Source organism: Blennius ocellaris, assembly GCF_963422515.1.
Source record: "Blennius ocellaris genome assembly, chromosome: 23".
In the NCBI taxonomy this organism is placed as follows: domain Eukaryota; kingdom Metazoa; phylum Chordata; class Actinopteri; order Blenniiformes; family Blenniidae; genus Blennius; species Blennius ocellaris.
The window spans coordinates 10,267,151-10,287,966 of record NC_137672.1 but is presented as its reverse complement, the minus strand read 5'-3'; the positions used below and the strand labels follow the sequence as shown (position 1 = coordinate 10,287,966).

The following is a 20,816-nucleotide window of genomic DNA, read 5'->3' as shown; positions in this document are numbered from 1 at the left end:
ACTTATTGTTATAGATGCACATGTATGGCAAGCTACAGAATCTATAAAATCATCAGAAATAAAAAGGAATCACTGCTGCATCACTGCAACACTTGGTAAAGTCTTAGAAATGGCATAATTGCAAAGAACAAAAACAGTCAGATTCTAGTGAAAACAAACAAAGCCAACAAATGAATACATTTATTATATATGGATGAATAAATAATGATATAAAGTGAAAAGTATGAATAATTCAAATTTCAAATGAAGAGTGGCAGTATTTCAGGCCACCGTGGTACACATTGCACATATATTCAGACGTATCCAGACTCCATTTGCGACTGCTCTACCAAATCATATTTTATGCCATTGTTAAACACACAAAAACACAAACACTCACACATGCATGCACACACACACACACACACTCAAACACACATATGTGCACACAAAGAAGCTTTGGACTGATTTATTCTCTTTTATTGGTTATATTACAATTTACTGCACATGTAACTCGTATATTACAGAACTTCAAATAAACACACACACACACACACACACACACACACACACACACCTCTCACACTCGCATGTGTAAACACAAGCTCCTGCCTCGCCTCCCTCTCTCGTCATATGCCTCATTAGCATAATCTTAGAATGAGCATTATTCAGTTTAACCGAACCATCAGGGCTTTACGAGCACTATATTTCCTGTTTACTCTGGCAGAGACGCGGGTTTTAACTGCCACTTCCTGTGTTCGCTCTTCACCACGCCACCCTCCTCTCCCTCCCATCGTCAGATTATTAATAAAAAAAAAAGAAAAAAAAAGTTGCTCAAACAAGAAACTTTTGTTTATTTCTTCTGGATGCGATACAAACACACAAAGACGAAGCAGATGTCTCCATCCCTTCCCGCTCACGCACTTTGCACTCCCACCGGATCGTACGCCGTGCGCCGGCGCGCGTCAAGTCTCCGAGCACGGAGTCTGATAATGGCTTATGATTAAAGCATAAGCCAAGTCCTTAATGACGGCAGCAGATGTTATGAAGAGCGAACAATGCTTTTATTTGTAAATGTTATTTATACCGCCATTAGTAACACATCTGGCCGGCTAAAACTATGACCTTTCTAGCGAGCTGGAATGCGTGCGCACGGCCACAGCAGCTCGCGGTGATAATATTGTGTGACACACATTTGCCACAATGCGACACCGACAAGCACCGTTTTTAGCTTGGCGCATGCCACGGCGGTTACAGGTCACCGCGTCACCCCCAGAAATGCTATTATTTCTCTGCGGAGTGACGCTCATAATGCTCTGTGCGTTTCACTAGATTAAACCCTGCCTCTCGCTGCCGCTTGCTTTCCCGAAACTTCCTCGGGTTCCCGGCGTGCCTGTGCGCACGCCTCACCTCTTGACTGTCTGCGGCTTCTCATGAATATTAATGTATGCAGATGACACTCTCCCACCAGCAGCCTATCACCGCGCTACAGGAGACCGTAGGTGTCGTTTCCATTAAACACGGCGTTTGGGTAATTTCGGCGTGGCAGAGGACACTGTGAATTATAGCGCTGCCCCAGAACATACGTCCACTGAAGTTGTATGAATATTACAAACCCACTCGTGAAGAATTAATGCAAAGGGAATATGTTGGATGGTGATAAGCTGAGGCTTTCCAGGGACATCTTTTTTTTTTTTTCTTTCTTTTTTTTTTTATTCCACTCATTTGCCAGTTTCAACAGGAATATTTGATTTATTATTGTCAATTCTGACCTTCAAAATTATTTTATAGACCTTGGAATCTATCCACCTTTCTGCTCCCTGCCTGTTCTCCTCTTCCTTCTTTCTTCTGTTTTCTTGCACATCTTCACGATGTCACTCTGTTCTCAACTCTCGCACCCAAAAATAGCAGTTTTTAAAACTTTAGAAGACACTACCTCTGTCAGCGCTATGTTTTTCAGATGAAAATATACAGGTACTGGGAATTAGGAGTTTTCAGAGCACACAAAATCCTTATGGGGACAATAAAAAGAAGCTACAGGAATGTATATTCTTTACTTTGAGCGTGTTTAAACCACAGGTGATGTGTACACTCAAACTTTGCTCAATAATGATAAACCATACTCCTTGAATGAAATTAAATTATATTAAAAGTAATCTTTTTCATTCAGTGCCACTTCTAAATGGTTTTCAAGCATAAAGTTGTGGAAAAATTTTCACATCGCTGTGGTGAAATGAATGTACTCCATCTAAAATGCACAAAAAAGAGTGTTTTGCACCTTTTGGTGTGGAACAATAGGCACAAAATTTTAATTTGATATACAAGCGTTTACTTTATCTGCATCAACACCTACTTCTGCCAATCTGGTCCGAATGCCACATCAGCCAGCTGAGCATCATTTTCTCTCTGGTGACATGATTCGCTTCATGTTTGTGTGCCAATGACTTGAAATCCCTTTGTGTAGCTTGTCAATCCAACTTTTCTTTTCCTGTATTGCTTCCCTTTTATATATTCTGCACAAATCTCTTTGGCTCTAAGCACCACTTTTGCAGATTTGGACTGACACTCCTTTCATTGAGGTACTAAACTACTAAACTTTATATACATGACTGTTCGTATGCATTCCTGATAGTTTCATATTTATCAAGTTGTCAGTCAAAATATCAGTCAGGGTTTGAATCTATGTTTGGCTCAACAACATGGTGGTTGGCATTTTCCTTCTTCCATGTTTCATCACATTTGATCTGCTCATTGAACAAGCCGTGAGCGTATCTTTAGCTCACCGGACCACAGGAGCATTTTTAGCTGACACTTCAGAGCAAGCGAGGCAGTTCTTGAGCACAGTGTAGTGAAGCCTTACCCAACAGATACAAGAAAGTTATTTGTAATTTCTGCTGTATTGTCTATTCAGTGCCAAAATATCCTGGACTCAGAACCCGACTCCTTTCACGTGTGATCTAAATTCAGATGAAGAAGCACAGAGGCAGGATATGACGGTCATACATCCAGATTAGTCTCTCAAAACAGCCACCTCTGTCAATCATTCGCTGTTTATTTTTTCATCACAAATCCAATCAAAGCCAAGATGATCAAAAACTGGAGAAAATGAGGCGACATAGAGAAAAATTAGAAACCATCTCAGGGAAAATGTGTTTAATGTATATTCTGGCAACAGGTTGCAACAAGTCGGCTTTCTACGCAAAGTACTGTAATTATTGTCATCGATAAAACATAGACAGTCTTTAAAAAGTTTCTGAAGATTGGTGCGAGTTTAATCCATTTGAACGAAGTGAATGAAATGACGACATTGGAAAACGTTCTAATTCCAAACAGCACTGTCCAGCTCCCGCTGAATCTCCTGTTATGGAGGGCAGTGTCTGCCCATCGTGGGAAGACCAGGGTGCTGTGTAACACACCGACATTTCTAAAAACTTTAACAAACAACGAATTAACAAACAACCAGTGTGCACAAAGCAGCACATGCGAACAAGAACTGAGGCATTTATGCGGCCGATTAGCTTTTTTTTTTAAATTACAGGCTTGTTGACAGTGACAATCAGCAGACGGCTGCCTTGTTTCTCCTCCTTATGGAGCTCGTACTGACGTGCTCAGTACTTCAACGGCGGAGCTACAAAAAATGATAACGGTTGGGTGTGGTACTTTCCATTCCATCCACAACTTTTCTGGAAACAATCTAAAACCTGTGCTGTACAATCCCATCCCGGCACATACTGCACAGTGGAAAATAGGCAATACAGTCATGCCTGCAGCCAGACAATATTGGACCTAACAAGCTTGTATTTGAGACTTTCAGGGGACAGTACCAGCTAATAAAATCAGGCTGAAAAACAATGAACAGGTCCATCTGTGATGTTTTAGGTTTTTTTGTCCATTTTGATCAAAGGTTTATGTTAGGTGAAAAACATGCGAGACTGATAGAAAAGAGACAACCCCAGTATCGAGAGCAATAATAGTCACAACAATCAACATTTCTTGCGCAAGGGCAGAGAGTGAAGTCACCTGACAGCACGTTCATCAATCTGCGCCGTTCCTCCCTCTGCTGCCCGCTTTTATTCCCAACGTTGAAGTAGGCGGTTACATTCTCATTCCATGATGCAACAAAGCAGGTTAACACTGGATCTCAGGCCTGTGTGTGTGTGTGTGTGTGTGTGTGTGTGTGTGTGTGTGTGTGTGTGTGTGTGTGTGTGTGTGTGTGTGTGTGTGTGTGTGTGTGTGTGTGTGTGTGTGTGTGTGTGTGTGTGTGTGTGTGTGTGTGTGTGTGTGTGTGTGTGTGTGTGTGTGTGTGTGTGTGTGTGTGTGTGTGTGTGTGTGTGTAAGTACATTTCTATGTGTGCTGAGAAGGTAGGAATTCCCTAAGATAAGATATTCCTCTGGCCTGAAGGCCAGAGACCTTGAAGACATCTCAGAGCGGCGCCGTTAAAATATCTTCTCATAAGTACAAGGTACAATGACTCGTGGCTTGGCAGGCGTAAAGCAGCGAACAACACAAACATGCATGAATCTACGATAACTTACAAAATGTTAATTCCCATTACACCAAGCATAAAGTACAAATTTACTTATCAGTTTAACAGGTAAAAAAAATAATCTAAAAAACAAGCACTTTCAATGTGGAAAGTTTTAAATTGTAGACTCTGCTATGTGGCTTTGCACTTGTGTAACCTGACGAGTTTTCTCTCTGTTAGTGTCACCTCCACCGCACTTGTCAATTCCTAAAATTCAGCTAAAGCACACTTCAGGACCCCAGAGTGCTCTCCTCACAATGAGTACAAATACTCAGTTTGGCTCTGAATTGCAGACGAAGTAGAAGGTTCGATCACTGGTCAGGTGCATTCAGTGAAAGCAGAATTCACAGCTTGTTTAACTGTGATAGTTCCTGCAGGGCTTCCGTAAATAACCTTGTTTCTGGAGTACAAAAACTTATAAAAAGACTTTGAAAGTGGAAGAGAGAAATCATTTCCTCCATGAACTTAACATACAGCTGAGTTGATTTCCAACAGAAAGCAGATGCAGAGCAGGAATGAGGCTGCGTGGTCACGGATGGATTTGTCTCTTATTGTGCCTTCTGTCGTACTTCATTTTTTTAGCACACCTCTCTCTCCCCGTCTTTCCACCTTGCTTCGCCTCTGCCTGCCCGGCCGCTCCTTCCCTCTGGGACTCTCATAATCCAGCGTTCATCTCTCACCGCTCCTGTCCTTTCCTTACGATAGCATTTTCCCCTCCCTTCCAATGCTCTCTCGCTCATGTTCCCTTTGGGACCCGCAGCCCCCACCTCACCCGCCAACCATCTAACAAGCCGCCTGCACACCTGCCCGAGCTGGATACGGTGGGAGAGGTCGGTGTGGGGGTCAAGCAAGGGGCACGCAAACAGCCATGTTTCGCCATTCCTCCAACACACGTGGAAAGAGAGACTCAACACTGCCGTGACATGCCGCCTTAAACACCTATTGCTGTAGTATTCAGAGACGCCCTCGACCAGTTGATACAAAAGGAGCTGCTGCCCGGCGTTGTGCGCACACCATTAAGGGAGTGATCGTCTGACCTGTGCGACCTTCACTAAGAGAGGTGTGTGGTGTGTGGTGTGTGCGGAGGAAGAGGAACCATGAGAAAGATTACCAACTGCCTTTTCGCTTTCCGATTTCCCCTGCGTGTTCATGTAGACATGCATACATGCTTTTTTTTCGTTTTTCATTCAAATGATAATGTGTCAAATGTGATATGCAATCGACTGGATGCACACGTACAGTTTCTGTTCAAGTCGTCAACCTGGGCAGGTGGCAAACCTGTATCGACCCTCTGATGCGTGAAAATTAAATGCAATTAAAGCACAATGTAAGCAAGTCTTTTACTTCAGGTCTGCGGTAGCCAAGAAGTGAGCTTCTGAATGGAAATCCACGGGTTGATGACCCCTTCTCCTTCCTGCAGCACTTTGTCCCTTTGTGCGTTTAGTTCAGGTTAACTCTAATTACAAGATAAACAATGCCTCTAAAGAAACCAATAAAGAAACTTACAAAATATCGCAGAATTCATCAGGTGAAAGTGTCTATATATTTAGCAGTATTAAAAAAAGCTTCAGATTTATAACAAACTCTCCTTCAAATCATGCCCGAGCAGACATATGAATATATCAGGATCAGTTTTATATGTTTGAATTCACATACAATTGTCAGGCCTTTCAGGAGAAACGAGGTCAATAAACACATTAAAAGACAAGTAAAAACATATCCATATTATTAAAAGACATTCAGGGATTTGCAGTGGAACTGGCTGATTTATTTTGAAATTAAATAGCTGGTGTCACTCTAATTCCTTTGACTGAAAGCTAGTATTGATGGATTGTTACAGGAAATAAGCTCTGTAAAGAACGAAACTTGTGTTTTTGTCCTGCTCATGAATGAACCTAAATTAATGAGTTCGAATTATTAAATACAGTTCGCATGGAATACATTTAAATGATGTTTCTATCACTTAAATGGTTAGTTGTTCTATTTCAATGCACTCTATTAAAAAGTCGGGACCCTCAAAATAGTGTATTTTTAATGAATAAATCCACAATTCCTGCACCCCTTGAATTTGAATGTTTCTATATTTATATTTAAAAAAACTGGAAACCTCTATTGTAAGTTAGCTACTTTTAAAGTCTTTAAAAGGTTCAAACAAACAAGCCATTTTAAAACCAGTGACTTTGAGATGAGGGATCGAGAATTCCATCAGTTCTGTGGTTTGTAGAGTCTCATCACGTGGCTCTCTATAAGATTCTTGTCAGAGAAGCTTGGCACTGAGAGCACTTGGCTGTCTTCGTCAACCCAATCAGCAGGATGAGTTTGATGGATGGTTGAAGGTTTTGTTGACAGCTGTGAACCGCAGGCAATATGTTTTCAGGTGGTCCATCTGTCTGTCCCGCCCATTCTGGTACTCCCAGATGCCTGAGGGGGGGGATCTTCTTCTCTTTGGCACGAGTTTCACTTTCCATCCTTGATGACATGATCAGACTTTGATGGCCAAAGGTCAAGGTCACAGTGACCTCACATGTGTCTCATATGATCATAGAAATACCAAGAAGGGATTTCCAGTCTCCTGACTAATTGTATTTATTGGAGCAAACATTGGTTCTTTTAGTCATTAAGACCTCTGTCTTAGGAAAATAGCTGATGGAGTAACACGCCGTCTTCTGTTACAGAGGCTGAATATTAAATCTGTTTGCCAGTGCAGCGTAAACACAGAGAGAATAAAGGTGAATGGGGAAAGTAAAAGAGCAGCGCTGCACCCATCTCTCTCGCTATCACTGAAGCAGCCTTGAGGAAAGCTCTCGACACTCGAGCGTCCTGGTGAAGTTTTCTCTGCAGCAACAGATAGGTGCTTGTAATCGTGTATTCCTCAAATGTTTCCGGAGAGCATCGATCCAAGTGGAAGCAATAAAGTAAACAGGTAAGTATATAGGATGCTGTGTATGTGTGTGAAAACTTGGATGTTTTTTTTTTGGGGGGGGGGGAGATGCTTCTTCACTTTCTGCATGTCTGTGAGTTTGTGAAGAGCTATTCCTTCACGGATACCTAATAGTGAGCTGTACGTCTCCGGCAGGGCTGTTTACACCGTGGAGCTGCACCTGCAGACGGAGCGGTTGCTGATCGTTGGAGCCGAAACACAGGGAACGCAGCACGACTGGATTCAGGCACTAACAAAGGTGGCACACTATTGCAGAGGCACACACTCTACTCTCACTTTTTTTTTTTTTTTTTTGCATCTTTCATGCTTTCTTTTTCCACTTAAAAGTAAAAAAAAAAAAACTGTGTGAATGTGCACCCAAAACTACAACACATCCTTCTTCTTCCACTCCCTCTGCTCCCTTGTGATGCACGTATTGTCCTCAGCTGAGCCCCACGCTGCCTGTACTTCTTTCAGTAAAACAAGTGGTCTTGCTATCTCTTCCCCCACATGCTGACAGGATCTTGTAATAACACCCTACATAAATATGTCCCCTGTTCATTCTTTTATCTTCGTAGTCCCAGGCAACTCCATCAGAGATAGTGGGAGGTATAGCTGATTCGGTCCATATGTCTCCCCATCTGCACCACACGCCTTACAGAACTCTGTTTTTCAGTCTGAATCACAGAACAAGACCCAGACAGTGCATGGCAGGAAGGACGGTACAGCAAAATGTGGGGGGGGGGGAATGATCCACCCCTTCAACATTGATGTTGCACTTGTGTGTCTGTTTTTAGCTAAAGTGCCTCTTTGGAGAAATTCTTCAATTAGTGACGGGGCTGTTTTCTTGTTTGTTTGACCCGCAGTGCTTCGTCCCGACTAAATTGGAGAGGTTTGTGCGGAGAGACAGCGAACTGATTGGCAGGCTGCACTACAAAGAAGGCCATGACCTCTACCACTGGAGGTTGGGCTGGTTTATGCTGGAAGGCTCTGCCCTGCACTTCAGCTCAGGAGAGGTGGAGGGAGAGGAGGAGGTCCTACAGCTCAAACAGCTACAGGAACTCAGTAAGCACATCACATACTGTATGTGCAATGTTATTTTCCTCTTTCTGACTTCCTGTGCAGAGGAATGCTGCTTAGTCTTGGTTGTAATTTACTGTTCAGACCCCCAGAGGTAGTAAAGTCACAGTGCAGATGCTTCGTTACTGTACTTAGATAAGAGGTTTCGATCTCTGTTCTTGTGACTATTTTTTTGGATTCGTTTCCACCTTGAAGCTGCACATTTGAACACGGCTGTTCACAGTATGAAAACTCATCTTTGTGTTGACAACCAATTCAACCTAAATAAATGGGATAGCAACATGAATTTAAAAAAAAAGATACTTTCATGGATCCATCAGTGATTTCATCTGCAAAAAGACTGAAACAAGTTAGGCTCCAGAACAGGCTGAATGGGAAATCTTCACTTTGATCGACCTTTAATAGAAATTATTGAAGTTCTTCGCTGACAAGATTTTTTTTTAAAAAGCACAAAAAAAAAGCTGGATATCCTTGAAATGGCTCCCTTTCATTTATGAGGTGATTGCTTCTCTTTCATTTGTACACAGATGCAATATGACAAATGGACTTTACTTGTGCTTCACATACTTGATTAGTCAAATTCACTTATTGGCTCTTATATTCACTCACGCGCATACAGCAGCAATGTCCACGACTGCCATGCATTGTGCTCACACATTAAGAAAAGTTCAGCTATAATGTCATCACGTATCTTGACCTTGCAATACTGAGACTGGAAGAGGATGACCAGTTGAGTACAGTTGTTACTTTTAGCATATTCTTAACATGTTAGTATCAAGTGGAATGTGAACAACATGATAACACACGAACATTATACAGATTAAATTAGAGTTAATTCAATGTGTTTTTGGCTTGTCACTGCTCTTCAGTACAATTATTGTAGAATACACACAATACTGAGATTTATGAGTGTCCCAATAATAAGGTAAGTCCATTTAAAAACACAGACGGAGCCGAAAGTACTCATTATTCAAGGGTAATCTATTCATCCTCCTCAAAGCATAGAATTAATGACAAAATACTTTATGAAATTTTAACAGATTATGTTAGATTTTGTGAAAATCGGTTTTCCAACACTTTGTTTTGCATGTAGGCCGTGACTGTTTGTGCTTGATCATTTATGTGTTATGCTGCTTTTTGACAGACCCAGACTTTTTATTGTATTAATGCATTAAACTTTAATTAATGTGTCATCAACCAGTACCGGAAGACTTTTCGGCTTGTCGCTCCATTACACAGTTTAGCTGCATCTGCTCTCTGAGCCTTTGTTTTTTTCAATCACTACAGGAAACAAGCGTTCAAGGGTAAAGTGTACATGTAATGTATTTATATGGGGTGGTGCTCAGTCAGAATGCGGTCAGCAAAGGTCAATTCTAGATAATGCATTGAGAGGTGATTGTCGGGTAGAATGAGATTGCGCTTTTCTCAAGCTCTTTGCCGAATCTGGCATGAAAACATGCTTTTAGAGTGAGTAATGTGGCATTCATTGCTTTCACTATAATGCATACTTTTCACAGTAGGAGGGTGTCATGGTGCTACTGTTCCCACGGCCCACTTACATTGATTTTTGCCAATTTGTCCACGTTTCTGGCAATTGCGAGCTATTTAAAAGACACTTGACTGCAGGAATTCTGCCAGGCGCCATGGAAGGCTCCAAAGTTTGCGCACACTTTGGCAGATAATAAAGATCTTGGGACATTTCAATTGATTGCGCCAGTGTGATGTGGGAACAGAAGGATGGGAGAATCAATGGATCTTTTTTTAATCCACTTACAGCTCGACATGGATCAAATCGCGCAAAGTGCCGCCCCATCCTCTCACCTGGGGCGGGATAAAGAACTGCAGCCGTGTTCATTTTTATTCCCGGCTTTCTCAAACCATATTTGTCACAGCTGGGGAGCCGTTAGCGCCAGAAGGGACTGTGTTTTGTCAGGGGATGGAAGGTTCTGGAGCACTGAAAGGATCCCTTTAGGATTCACAGTCTGTGACATGGGATTAACTGTTATTTTCTCTACAGTGACACCACCACATGAAAGGTGCCCTCGTGTAGCACCCAGGGATTAAATAAATACACTTTTCAATTAAAAATCGCGACATGTTTCCAACGCGTCTCACTTCAGACTGCGTCAGGAGTGCACTGCAAGTGCGATTTGGTCTGTTACCAGTTTTTGTTTTTTTGTCTTTTTCTGGTTGCCAGGTTGTTAATTAATCATCCTAATGGTTTCTAAAACATACTTAAACGGCTGAGGGGAAGTCGTGCAATCTGAAGTTAAGGAAAAGTTTTCCCTCAATGGGGGAAAATAAAAGATTAGTAGTTTGACTTCGAGCCCACCTTTTGCTTAGCGCATTGAGATAGAGCTGGGAAGACGAAATAAGCGAATTCAGACCTTGAGCCCTATGATTTGCATCATGTGGAGAAAGCAAAGGGGAAAACTGTATTCACTGGGTAGTGGGGAACTGGATAGAATTTGCCAATATTGTGTTTGATGACAGTGTGTTTTATCTGCTCCCCTTCCAGGGTCGCCACATAGGGTAATTTCATCCTCATGTTTTTTTCATCCTTTTTATGCTGCTCTTCCTGACACATGCTTTTTAACCCTTTACTGGGAGCTCAGTGAAATAATTGCATCCCGTTATTGTAGAATATTAGCTGATCATACAAGACGTTTTACAATTAGGAAAAAACATATGATTATGAAATGTTGACCAAAACCACATTGTTTCACATATTTATCTGAAAAAATGTCTCTACATACAAAATAAATCTTCCTGAAGGTTACATGACAGCATTTTCAAGTGAAAGTTGAAGTAAATGTCCCTTTAATGTCTAACTGTGAGGACATTTGTCCTGCTTTTGAATTGTTACTGAGCATTCAGACACGTGGTTAAGCATCATAAATAGATAAGAGAATGTAATGAGAAAAGGTGATTACTATTACAGTTTACCGGGCCTCTGAAGGTTTCCTTATTTTCAAGTGGGTTTCTGCAGTTTGACAACCGCTCATCTAAACATTTAGTTTTCATTCATAATTTCCCTTCATGCTATTAATTCTTGTTTTACTAAACCCCATAAGTAGTTCTGACTGTCACTCAAAAATGATTAAATTATTTCTTTGCCACGTGTTGTATAAGTGGATAAATTTGCAAATACAAAAATAAAAGAAAGTGATCCCCAAAGAAAGAGACTGCGGTACCTCTGGAAATGGCTTCCTGGGGGCTCAGCTGTGTACTTGAGAGGAGATTGATCTTTTTGTGATGTCTTGTGTCAAGATATCTGCCGCACAAATAACAGGAACCAAAGGAAAATGAGGGGAAATGACAGATAGAGCCAGATAATCATTAACCTGTCACAGTGCACAAATCAGCCTTTCTCTCGCAGAACTTTGGGAAATGAAAGGTTTTCAAACAAGATAAGCACATTAACTTTAAACTCACTCAGAGGCGTTCTCTCAGTGGATTTCTCTTGCGGCAATGGGCTTAATACTTTTTTTTTTTTAAAGACAAGAAAATTAATCCCATTGCTGTGCTCAATCATCCAAAAATTAAGATAGACAGAACAATCGCCAGTCCAGCATGGTTAGTGGCTACATTGAAGTTTGTCCATGCAAGAGGATCATTTGAAAGATTTACTTTTTAAATGGAGGAGTTTCTGCTAACCTTCTGATCTTGACGTTAGTATAGCTGAGCATATGTTTCTACACAAAGGAAGATCGGGTGTAATGGTGTGATTTTTAAAGCAATTTTTCTTTTAAATGAGATAATCTAGGTAAATCAATATGTGGATTGCTGCTTTATGAAGCAAAATGTTACCAAATCTCAAGGCCCAGCAAGTTCTAGTCATTTTCTGTTTGTATTTTAAGCTGATTTTGCATTTCTTTTCTCATTTACAAACGTTTTAGCCATTTTTTAGCCAAGAGTTAAGAGTCCTTTTGAAAATGATGACTGATGTGTAAATAAGCTAAAAATAGACTAACATGTTTATCTACATTACAATTTTTCAGAAAGTTTCAGGGAGCCACTACAGACGGGCTAAAGAGCCAAATAAGGGAAGTTAGACTTGCTAATGAGCCTCAAATACATGTTTTTTTGAGTTAACTGTGAAACCAGGAGAAAATCAACGCCCATACATGCAAACTCTGCTTGATCAGGTTTTATGTCCTATTCAAGAGATTCTCACTGTGAAGTGAGAGTGCTAACCAAAAAAAAACAAAACTTCAGAATACGCCCCTCGAATCTGTGTAATTTTGGGGGAGAAAAAAACTCCTTCAGGAGGCTCTGAACAAATTAGGAAGAGAACAAGGCTGCAGACTCGGTTCCTTATCACACAAACATATTAAGTAATAAAAAAAAAAATAAAAAAAAACCCACTGCGCAGTTGGATGGATAAAAGAGGATTGCTGTGTGGTTGTTCAAACGACTATGACAAGTGTTTTGCATTTACCTGATAACACTGTTAATAGAGCTCTCTCAAGTCAATATCAATCTCTGAAGTTCTGTGCTTTCTTCTCCCGTTGTTTGGATCAGAATGAAACGCTTTGCCCTTGAAAATCTGCCAAAGAAAAGAAACAGCAATTTATTCGTTAGGAGAGACTTTGGGGGATTAATTGTTTTGGGTTTTTTTTGGTTTATAATTGTTTAGCTCAACATGCAAAGGGTTTTATAGAAGGAGTTTAGCCAAAGTAACACACATCTCATTTGTGCCAACAATCAAATTAAACTTTGTCTGTGCAGATCAATCGGTGCATTTATTGTTTGGGAGAGGAAAGTGTAGGTTCTACTATTAAGTAGTAATTGTCATAATACTAACTGAAAATACACAGAACAATCTTTGAAAATCAGCCAAAGTCAAGATCAAAACGTCCAATCAAAAGTACTTCCCTATTTTAATTCCCCGTAAGTAAAAACGTAGAACTTCTGCTGCGTTTTGGTTGTCCAGGCAACGGTGTGATGTGAAAAATGGTCCAACTCTCTGAGCATGCGTGCGTAGATTTGGAGTGACGCAATGACTTGGCTCCGTTGACAGTGGGAAAAACCACCGGGTCTTTGGCGGTGCTCATTTAAGAACTGGCACTGAGCTAGCTCCTGGTTCTTTTTGGTGGAAAAGCCCTATGTGACACAAGAGAGGAGTGGATACATTCGGCTGGAATGAAAAGCAGAACAGCTCTGCGATGTAGTAAAATCACACGGCCTTTACAGCTGTGTGATAGATTACATCTTGTTTACTTAATCTTGGCAGACGGCATATAAAAGCTACATTGTTGTTTGTGTTGAGATAACCAGAAGTCTTAGAGTGAAACATTCTCCAAAATGTCAATCTCTAAAATGTAACAGTGTACTCTCTATTTTTGTATCCCTCCATCCATCACTCGAGCACATCTAGTGATGAAAGTGCCAGATGTTGTTGCTAGGAGATTTTGTTTTTCTTCTTTTCTCTTTGCAGAGCCTCACATCTTTTTTGTACTTTGTGTTGTATGCGATTGTAGCCATGATCCAAGCAGCTGTTTGAAGCCCCTGAAGAGATTATGGCAGAGCTTTTGAGTCCCTTGGCCAACTTTCTCTCCATCTCGTGCTCTTATTCCGATTTCAGAAGATCAATTGTGCAGATGAAGAATGTCAGTAACTGCCATGGGTAGTTTTTTAGGGGCTTTTTTTGTGGTTGCATTTGCACCATCCTTATGGAAAGGGTTGAAGACGATGACACGAGCCGTTCATGCCCCAATTCCCCCCCTTGTCTGTGTGACACTGGCGCCCAAACTCGTGTTTCCACATTACAACAAGAAAAGGCTATTAAATCCAAAGGAATGCACCTGGTATTTTCTTTGACTTTACTTTTCTCGCACTATTTCCTCCTCTGTATGTCTGCACCTTTGAAAAGACTAGTCGGCTGCGTCTAGACACATTGTGCAATGTGTTATGAGCGATCGACTTAAATAAATGTACACTTAGAAGAATAAAGACCTTTCGGAGGCCGCTAATGAATGCGTCTGCCTCCAAGTTTCATGGCAGAAGTGTTCTAAATGCTTCATACAGACACTGAATAAAGTCTAAATGTCAAACCTAAACTGTCCCCGGTGCCTCACTTTACATTAGTGCACTGTGTCTGGGTCGTTTGGGTGCGTGCAGCTTCACTGTCGGCATTATTTCCTCACTTCCTGTCGCCCTTTTCTCCCTCCACCAGCTGTCTCCATGCACACCGAGGGTGAGGACAAGATCCAAGTCCTGCTGATGGTGGAGTGTGGAAGGTATGTCTTTAAGAGGAAGAATGAAAAAAAAAAAAAAAGTGCTAATTGGCAACGTATTTGTGTTACAGCAACAGCACGCATTATGCAGCGCCGTTGGCTTTGACGTCGCCTTTTGTCTTGTTAGTCTGAATGCACTTCACCTAGTGTAACCATCCGAGGTAATTAGAGCTTTGCCAGACTGCCGGCTTCAGTGGGAGAGAGGAGGAGTGAGATGGCACACAACACCTTGCAGCTCTCGTGGCAGCCAGCGGTTTAACGCTTTCTCTTAGTAATGCAACAAGACTTACGCCACTAATTGCTGTTTCGTATGTGTGTTTTTGATCAAACCTTGTGGGAAATCATTGGCTGTTTATAGTTGTGTGTTCTGTAAAAACACATTTGGACTCTTCTATTCTTTGTTTTATTTTTTTTTATTTAATGCCTTAGCAGTACTTTTTCCAAACTATATAAACTTTTTGTCTGCGGGTACCAAACACCATATTATGCATTTTAACCATTTATAGGACGAGGTTTAGTGTCATGCCGATGTGTGTAAATTAATAATCTGAGGACAAAAGGGTTGTTGAAGGATATTTTTCGATTCACTACAACAATTTACAATTAAATGACCATTATACCATAAAATCTCTAACAATGTGGCATGAAATAAAATCACACCTCAAACCCTTTATATTAAACAAAATGGATGTTGGCTCCTTTTTAAAGATGACTAATACAATAATGAGTACCAGAATCCTATAATAAGGTTTATTATATACAGAAAAGTATGTCATAGTTCAAAAAATCCTTTTCAGGAAAGGTGTTTGAAAATGGTAAGATTAATTCGTCAATCTTTAACTGGGATTACAAGATGTTTTTCTAAAGCAAATGGTCCAAACACTATGATGGTCATGCTATAAAAATAATTACCCGTAATCTCATCCATTTCTTCATATATTCTTGTATTTCCTCTCATTTTCAAGATATGCACAAGTTACCAAGTAAGGTCACCAAATTAATAAATGGTTAAAGTCCCCTATTATCTCATTACTACAGTAATATTTTAGTATTTTATTTTATTTGAGTTTATTACAGAAAACATGAAAAGAGGGAGACAAAAAACTGGAATCAAGTACCGACACAAGTGTTGTTGCAAATCATTTCTTTTCATAATCATTGAGCGTTTGTGTGTCTCTTCTTATATCAGGACAGTTTATATCCACGGCTTCAGCAGGATGGACTTCACCCTCTGGCACTCTGCCATCACACTGGCTGCCGGCACAGACGGCAAAGCACTGAGCGACCAACAGCTGACTAAAAATGGTGTTCCCATTATAGTAGACAGCTGCATTGCCTTTGTCACTCAGTACGGTGGGTTGCACGATATTTATTTGCAGAAATAAAAAGTTTTTACAAAAATGTAAAAAAAAAAGTTCAGCACAAGTATTATTATGATTTCCCCTTGAGGAGCTGATTCATCCAGTGCACTGTGTTGTGATGAGATTTTTATGCTTTCTAATGTTGTCTATGACACTGTTTTTATCACCATATTTTTAGAAATATAGAAAATGAAAAAGTTTCCTTTGCACTTGGTACCGTCGAATTTCTCAATTCAAAGTTATTTACAGAATATAAACACATCAAGTCTAGAGTCTGTCGCCTCAGTAGTTTGCATGATATATGCAAAGAATGGGGACACAGACAGTATTATTATTATTATCAGTTGTACATTGTGTAATGAGGTATCGGAATAAAAGTTATCTCTGAGGCGAACTCTAAAAGAGCGCAGAAGGTTAATATACCTTGTGCTGATCATATTACCTTCTCTGCAATTTGGATTCAAATAAGCTTATGTAAGATTGTTGAATCCCACAACTCTGCCCATAAGGTTAGGTATTTTTCTATAATTCTCTTTATACTGCGTGCTTTCACTTTTTACGACAGAAACTTTGTCAGACATAAACACTGACAGAAATTTCGACGATGAGCTAAATGTTGTTTTTTGATCCTGTGGGGGTTTTTGTTTTTTTTTAATTGTTAAACCCAGGTTTGTGCCAGGAGGGGGTCTACCAGCGACCGGGGGACCCAGATCGAGTGTCCCTTCTGCTTGAGGAGTTCACCTCTGACGCCCGTAATGTGAAGCTGAGGAAAAAAGAGCACCAGCTCGAGGACGTAACGGACACCCTGAAGAGCTTCTTGTCACAGGCCGAGGATGCCCTGCTGACCAAAGAGCTCTATCCATACTGGGTTTCAGCCCTGGGTACGTGAGACATCTGGTTAGAAGAGGCATAACAAACAAGCCCATTTAAATGTACTAAATGTTTTGTTTATTTCAATTCAATTTCCCCATTTGTCTCCCCTACAGTACACAGCAATGTTACACTTTATAAGTCTGTACATCCAAATAGCTTCAACTTAAAATAATATGAGTTAAATCACACATAGGAAAGTTAAAACACAGTATGAGAGATGATTTTTCTCAAAATAAACATTTGAATTGCAAATGGCAAAATCATTAAGAGGGGTACAAAATAAACAAATGAAATGAGAGGAGTATCATTCCTCCCCGAGCAACCCTCAGTATTTTGCCCGATCTGGAACATATGCTTAGTATTCCATATAATTTAAGGAAAATCTGGCAAATTGATAGTGTGTGTAGTTTTGCACGTCAGTCAGACACGGTCCTCAGGCTAAATCAGGCTCTTCTGGTTACACGAAGTTCAATTTCTGATCCATCCCAATACCAACACACTTGCTGTCGATGTGGATGTTCATTCATACTGGCAATTCAGAAGTTCTCATTAATGTAACATGCATGTCTTTGCACTTTGCCTACATCAGTACTTCGTAGAAAGAAAGACCTGTGCTTGCACAGATAACACGCAAACTCTTTACTGAAAAGCTTTAAAAAAAAAAAGCTAAAAGTTGCTTTAACCTGATCTTCCAATGTACACAGAAACAAGTGACTGCATAATTTGTTGGCATTTAACAGCCTAGAAACTGAAATTTACAAAAATATTCCAAAAATATAGACCATTATGCTGAATTCATAGCAACTCATGTAATTAACCCTTTTTTTTCTGTATATTTCTGGTCTGTTTCGATTGCTCAGATGAAAAGGACGAGAATCAGAGAGTAAAGAAGTACTCCACTTTTATAGAGAATCTGCCGAAGATCAACTGGTCGACTCTTGAAGCCCTGCTGCAACATCTGTACAGGTTTGAAACACACACACACACACACACACACACACACACACACACACACACACACACACACACACACACACACAGTGGCCTAGAAGTGCACTACAAACACTACAACCTTCAGAAAACACTACCAAATACAAAAACCACTGAGAAATAGACAAAACACTGCCACACCACTACATTGTGTGGTACAGCTCATTGTCTGCACAGTGTACACTAACTTCAAGATTGTGCATTTCCTTTGTTTAAGGCTATAAAGTACAACTCCACCTGATCAGTGCAGCCACTTGGAGCGAATTCATGGCGCTCTGCGAATTTAAAGGTCCATTATTAACACACGGCCACTGATTTCACCATATTCTGCACTCGTATGTCTCTTTAAATGGCTGCAGAACTGGTTTTTATTCAGATAGTCTCTGTTGACCCTGATGCCAGTGGAACGAGTGTCGCTTTACACAGGCCGCACAGCATCAATACCCGTAACAAGTGCAGAGACTCGAGGGTCGTTCACCTCCAGTCGCCCTCGAGTTGCTATTTGTCACCTGCTGATTAGCCTGTTGTCTGCTCTATTCTCCTAATGACCCCCTCTGCCCTCAGTATTATGTGTGTGATTTTCCTTTTTTTTTTTTCTGTAGCTCTGTCTATAACCAATTAGGATGTATGATTTCTCAGATAGTTGTTTACGGTGTGTAAATTAAAAGTGCTTCAAAAAGAAAAGAGATTAAGCTTGTCTGTGCCTATGATGCTGCAATTAATTTGTAGCATTTGCTGCCATTTTCCAAGTCAGCGTGGCTCAAAAGTAAAACCTCCTGTCAATTATCAGTCACCTAACCCTAAGTGCACAACCCAAGTGTTGTTTCTTTTGTAGTGTTCCGTGAAACTTTTATCACTTACTGTCAGTGTTAGGTTTATGGCTGTTTCACCTTTGGAAACTGTGAACAATCTAATAAATAATTAATTGATTAATTAATTAAAAAAAAACTCCTTCACTACGGTGGCATGTAACAATAGATTATCTTTTTGTTACATGTAACTGACACCTAAATTATTGCACAGCTCGTTTTTCCTGGAATTAGCCAGAGCTGGTGAGTGATTGAAAGAGTGATCAGCTGTATGAGTTGTTTCTGTTGATCCTTGTGACCTCTGTACATTCTGGTTCATCACTGAACTCGTTTCTTCCCTGTGATTCAGGATTCAGCAGTGTTCCCACCTCAACCGCATGCCGAGTGAAAAACTGGCGTCCGTTTTCTCCTCCTGCTTGTTCCAGACTCAAGGACAAACCCCTCAGGAAATCAGCGTGGTCCACGATCTGATCAACAACTACGTTACCATCTTCAGTGTGAGTCCAGCGCTCTGCTGTATTTTGCAATACTGTTGGAAGACTATTAGGGAAACAATTAGATTAGAGGTGACACAAGGCTGAGTCACTTGATCGAGGTCCCACTCTCGTGAGTTAGATAACACTTGGGGTATCTAGTGCTATTTAGCCAAGGTTATTGCAGCACTGTGTAATTGTAACTGTAGTCTGCACACAGACGAGCCACACAGCTCCAGAAAATGTAGATGACGTGGACAAAAAAACTAAAAAACAGGTGACCTAGAACAAGTAAATGTGGAATCTTGTTCAGGACACCTTTGGCTCGAGGCGAAACGAGGCCAGTCATACAAATCTGCTCTGGAAGTGTGGACACCGTTTTTGACATCAGGAAAAAAAAGACATTGTGCTAAAAGAATGTGCAGTGTCATTTTTTTTTTGTGCTTCATACTGTAACATTGAAGTAATTTTAACAATGATTAAAAAGTTTTGTGAAGAAAGCAATGTTGTCTGGAGTAGTATGGAAAACGTGTCCTCTAAAAAACTGTACTACATATCCTATGCTTCACAACAAAGTATATCATTTTAGTAAGTTTGGACATTGTTGCTCCAGTTTATTCTTACATTCTCGGAAGAAATCATGCCAAAAATATATCTCTGAAACTGTTATCATGCACTATCATGCCAAGTTGTATAGAAACTTACTCAAATCCTATATTAAATATACTGTTAACAAGTAACTGACTGGGCTCTGTTTTAGACAATTCAGTGAAGCAAGTGACTAATGACAGTTGGCTTCTGTTTAAAAAAAAAAAAGTGTTGCAAAAACTTAACGACATCTGTGCTGCCATTTCAAAATTTGCTGATGTAGCAGTTTTTCCATCAGACATTCACACAATGCCAACAATGTGTGGTGACAAATTGTATGTGCATCATTTGTATTGTTCTCAGCGTCCGTGGTTTCATTACAGCACTCACTAATGGCCCAACATGAAAACTTTGTTGTTTTTCAGCATTTCTGCCGTTTTCAAAATCTTGGTGTGAAAACGTCACACTTGAAGCAAATGGTGTCTTAGTCCCAAAGTCATGTCCAGCAGAGAGCTACAAACGAAAGTTCCTCAGGACACACTCACTGTTCCTTCAGACTCCTGAATACATCATATTCAAGGCTCGAGGCTGATCGTGGATGCAGGCGAAGTTGGACTCCCTGTCTAGTTTGTAGCCGAAACTGCTCTAACGTCCTCATTTCATGCAAATGTGCATCGGCCTCAACTCAAAAATCTTTGACTGCATACAACTTTTATGAGCACTTTTAGCCGACTGCACTCTGCCAAACATTTGTAAATATAGATGTTCAATAAGGATTCTTGTAGCCAGCCTTGTTTAACACCACATGACACACCTTTTTGGCTGTGCGTATTTATTTTTTTGTACCATTTACAATCAGGCCCAAGTAGCCCATGAGAAGAACTATAAGAAATTGGTATAACATGCAATCTTCTGTAGTAGTGCTGCCATATTTAGAATCACTCTGAGCAACAATCAGTGTAAGAGGACTGAAAAAAA

General features: G+C 40.5%; 1 protein-coding gene across 1 annotated transcript in view; it reads left to right on the top strand.

Annotated features, from left to right (window-relative positions):
- arap2 (ArfGAP with RhoGAP domain, ankyrin repeat and PH domain 2) overlaps nt 1-20,816 on the top strand; it is a gene marked incomplete at its 5' end in the record, with an annotated part of 137,058 nt that overhangs the window by 94,617 nt on the left and 21,625 nt on the right. Inside the window, 7 exons of the mRNA XM_080519230.1 lie at nt 7,582-7,684; nt 8,292-8,490; nt 14,684-14,747; nt 15,934-16,097; nt 16,774-16,986; nt 17,839-17,944; nt 19,127-19,274. Coding sequence (XP_080375356.1) covers nt 7,582-7,684; nt 8,292-8,490; nt 14,684-14,747; nt 15,934-16,097; nt 16,774-16,986; nt 17,839-17,944; nt 19,127-19,274 — 997 coding nt within the window. The remainder of the gene's footprint in view (nt 1-7,581; nt 7,685-8,291; nt 8,491-14,683; nt 14,748-15,933; nt 16,098-16,773; nt 16,987-17,838; nt 17,945-19,126; nt 19,275-20,816) is intronic.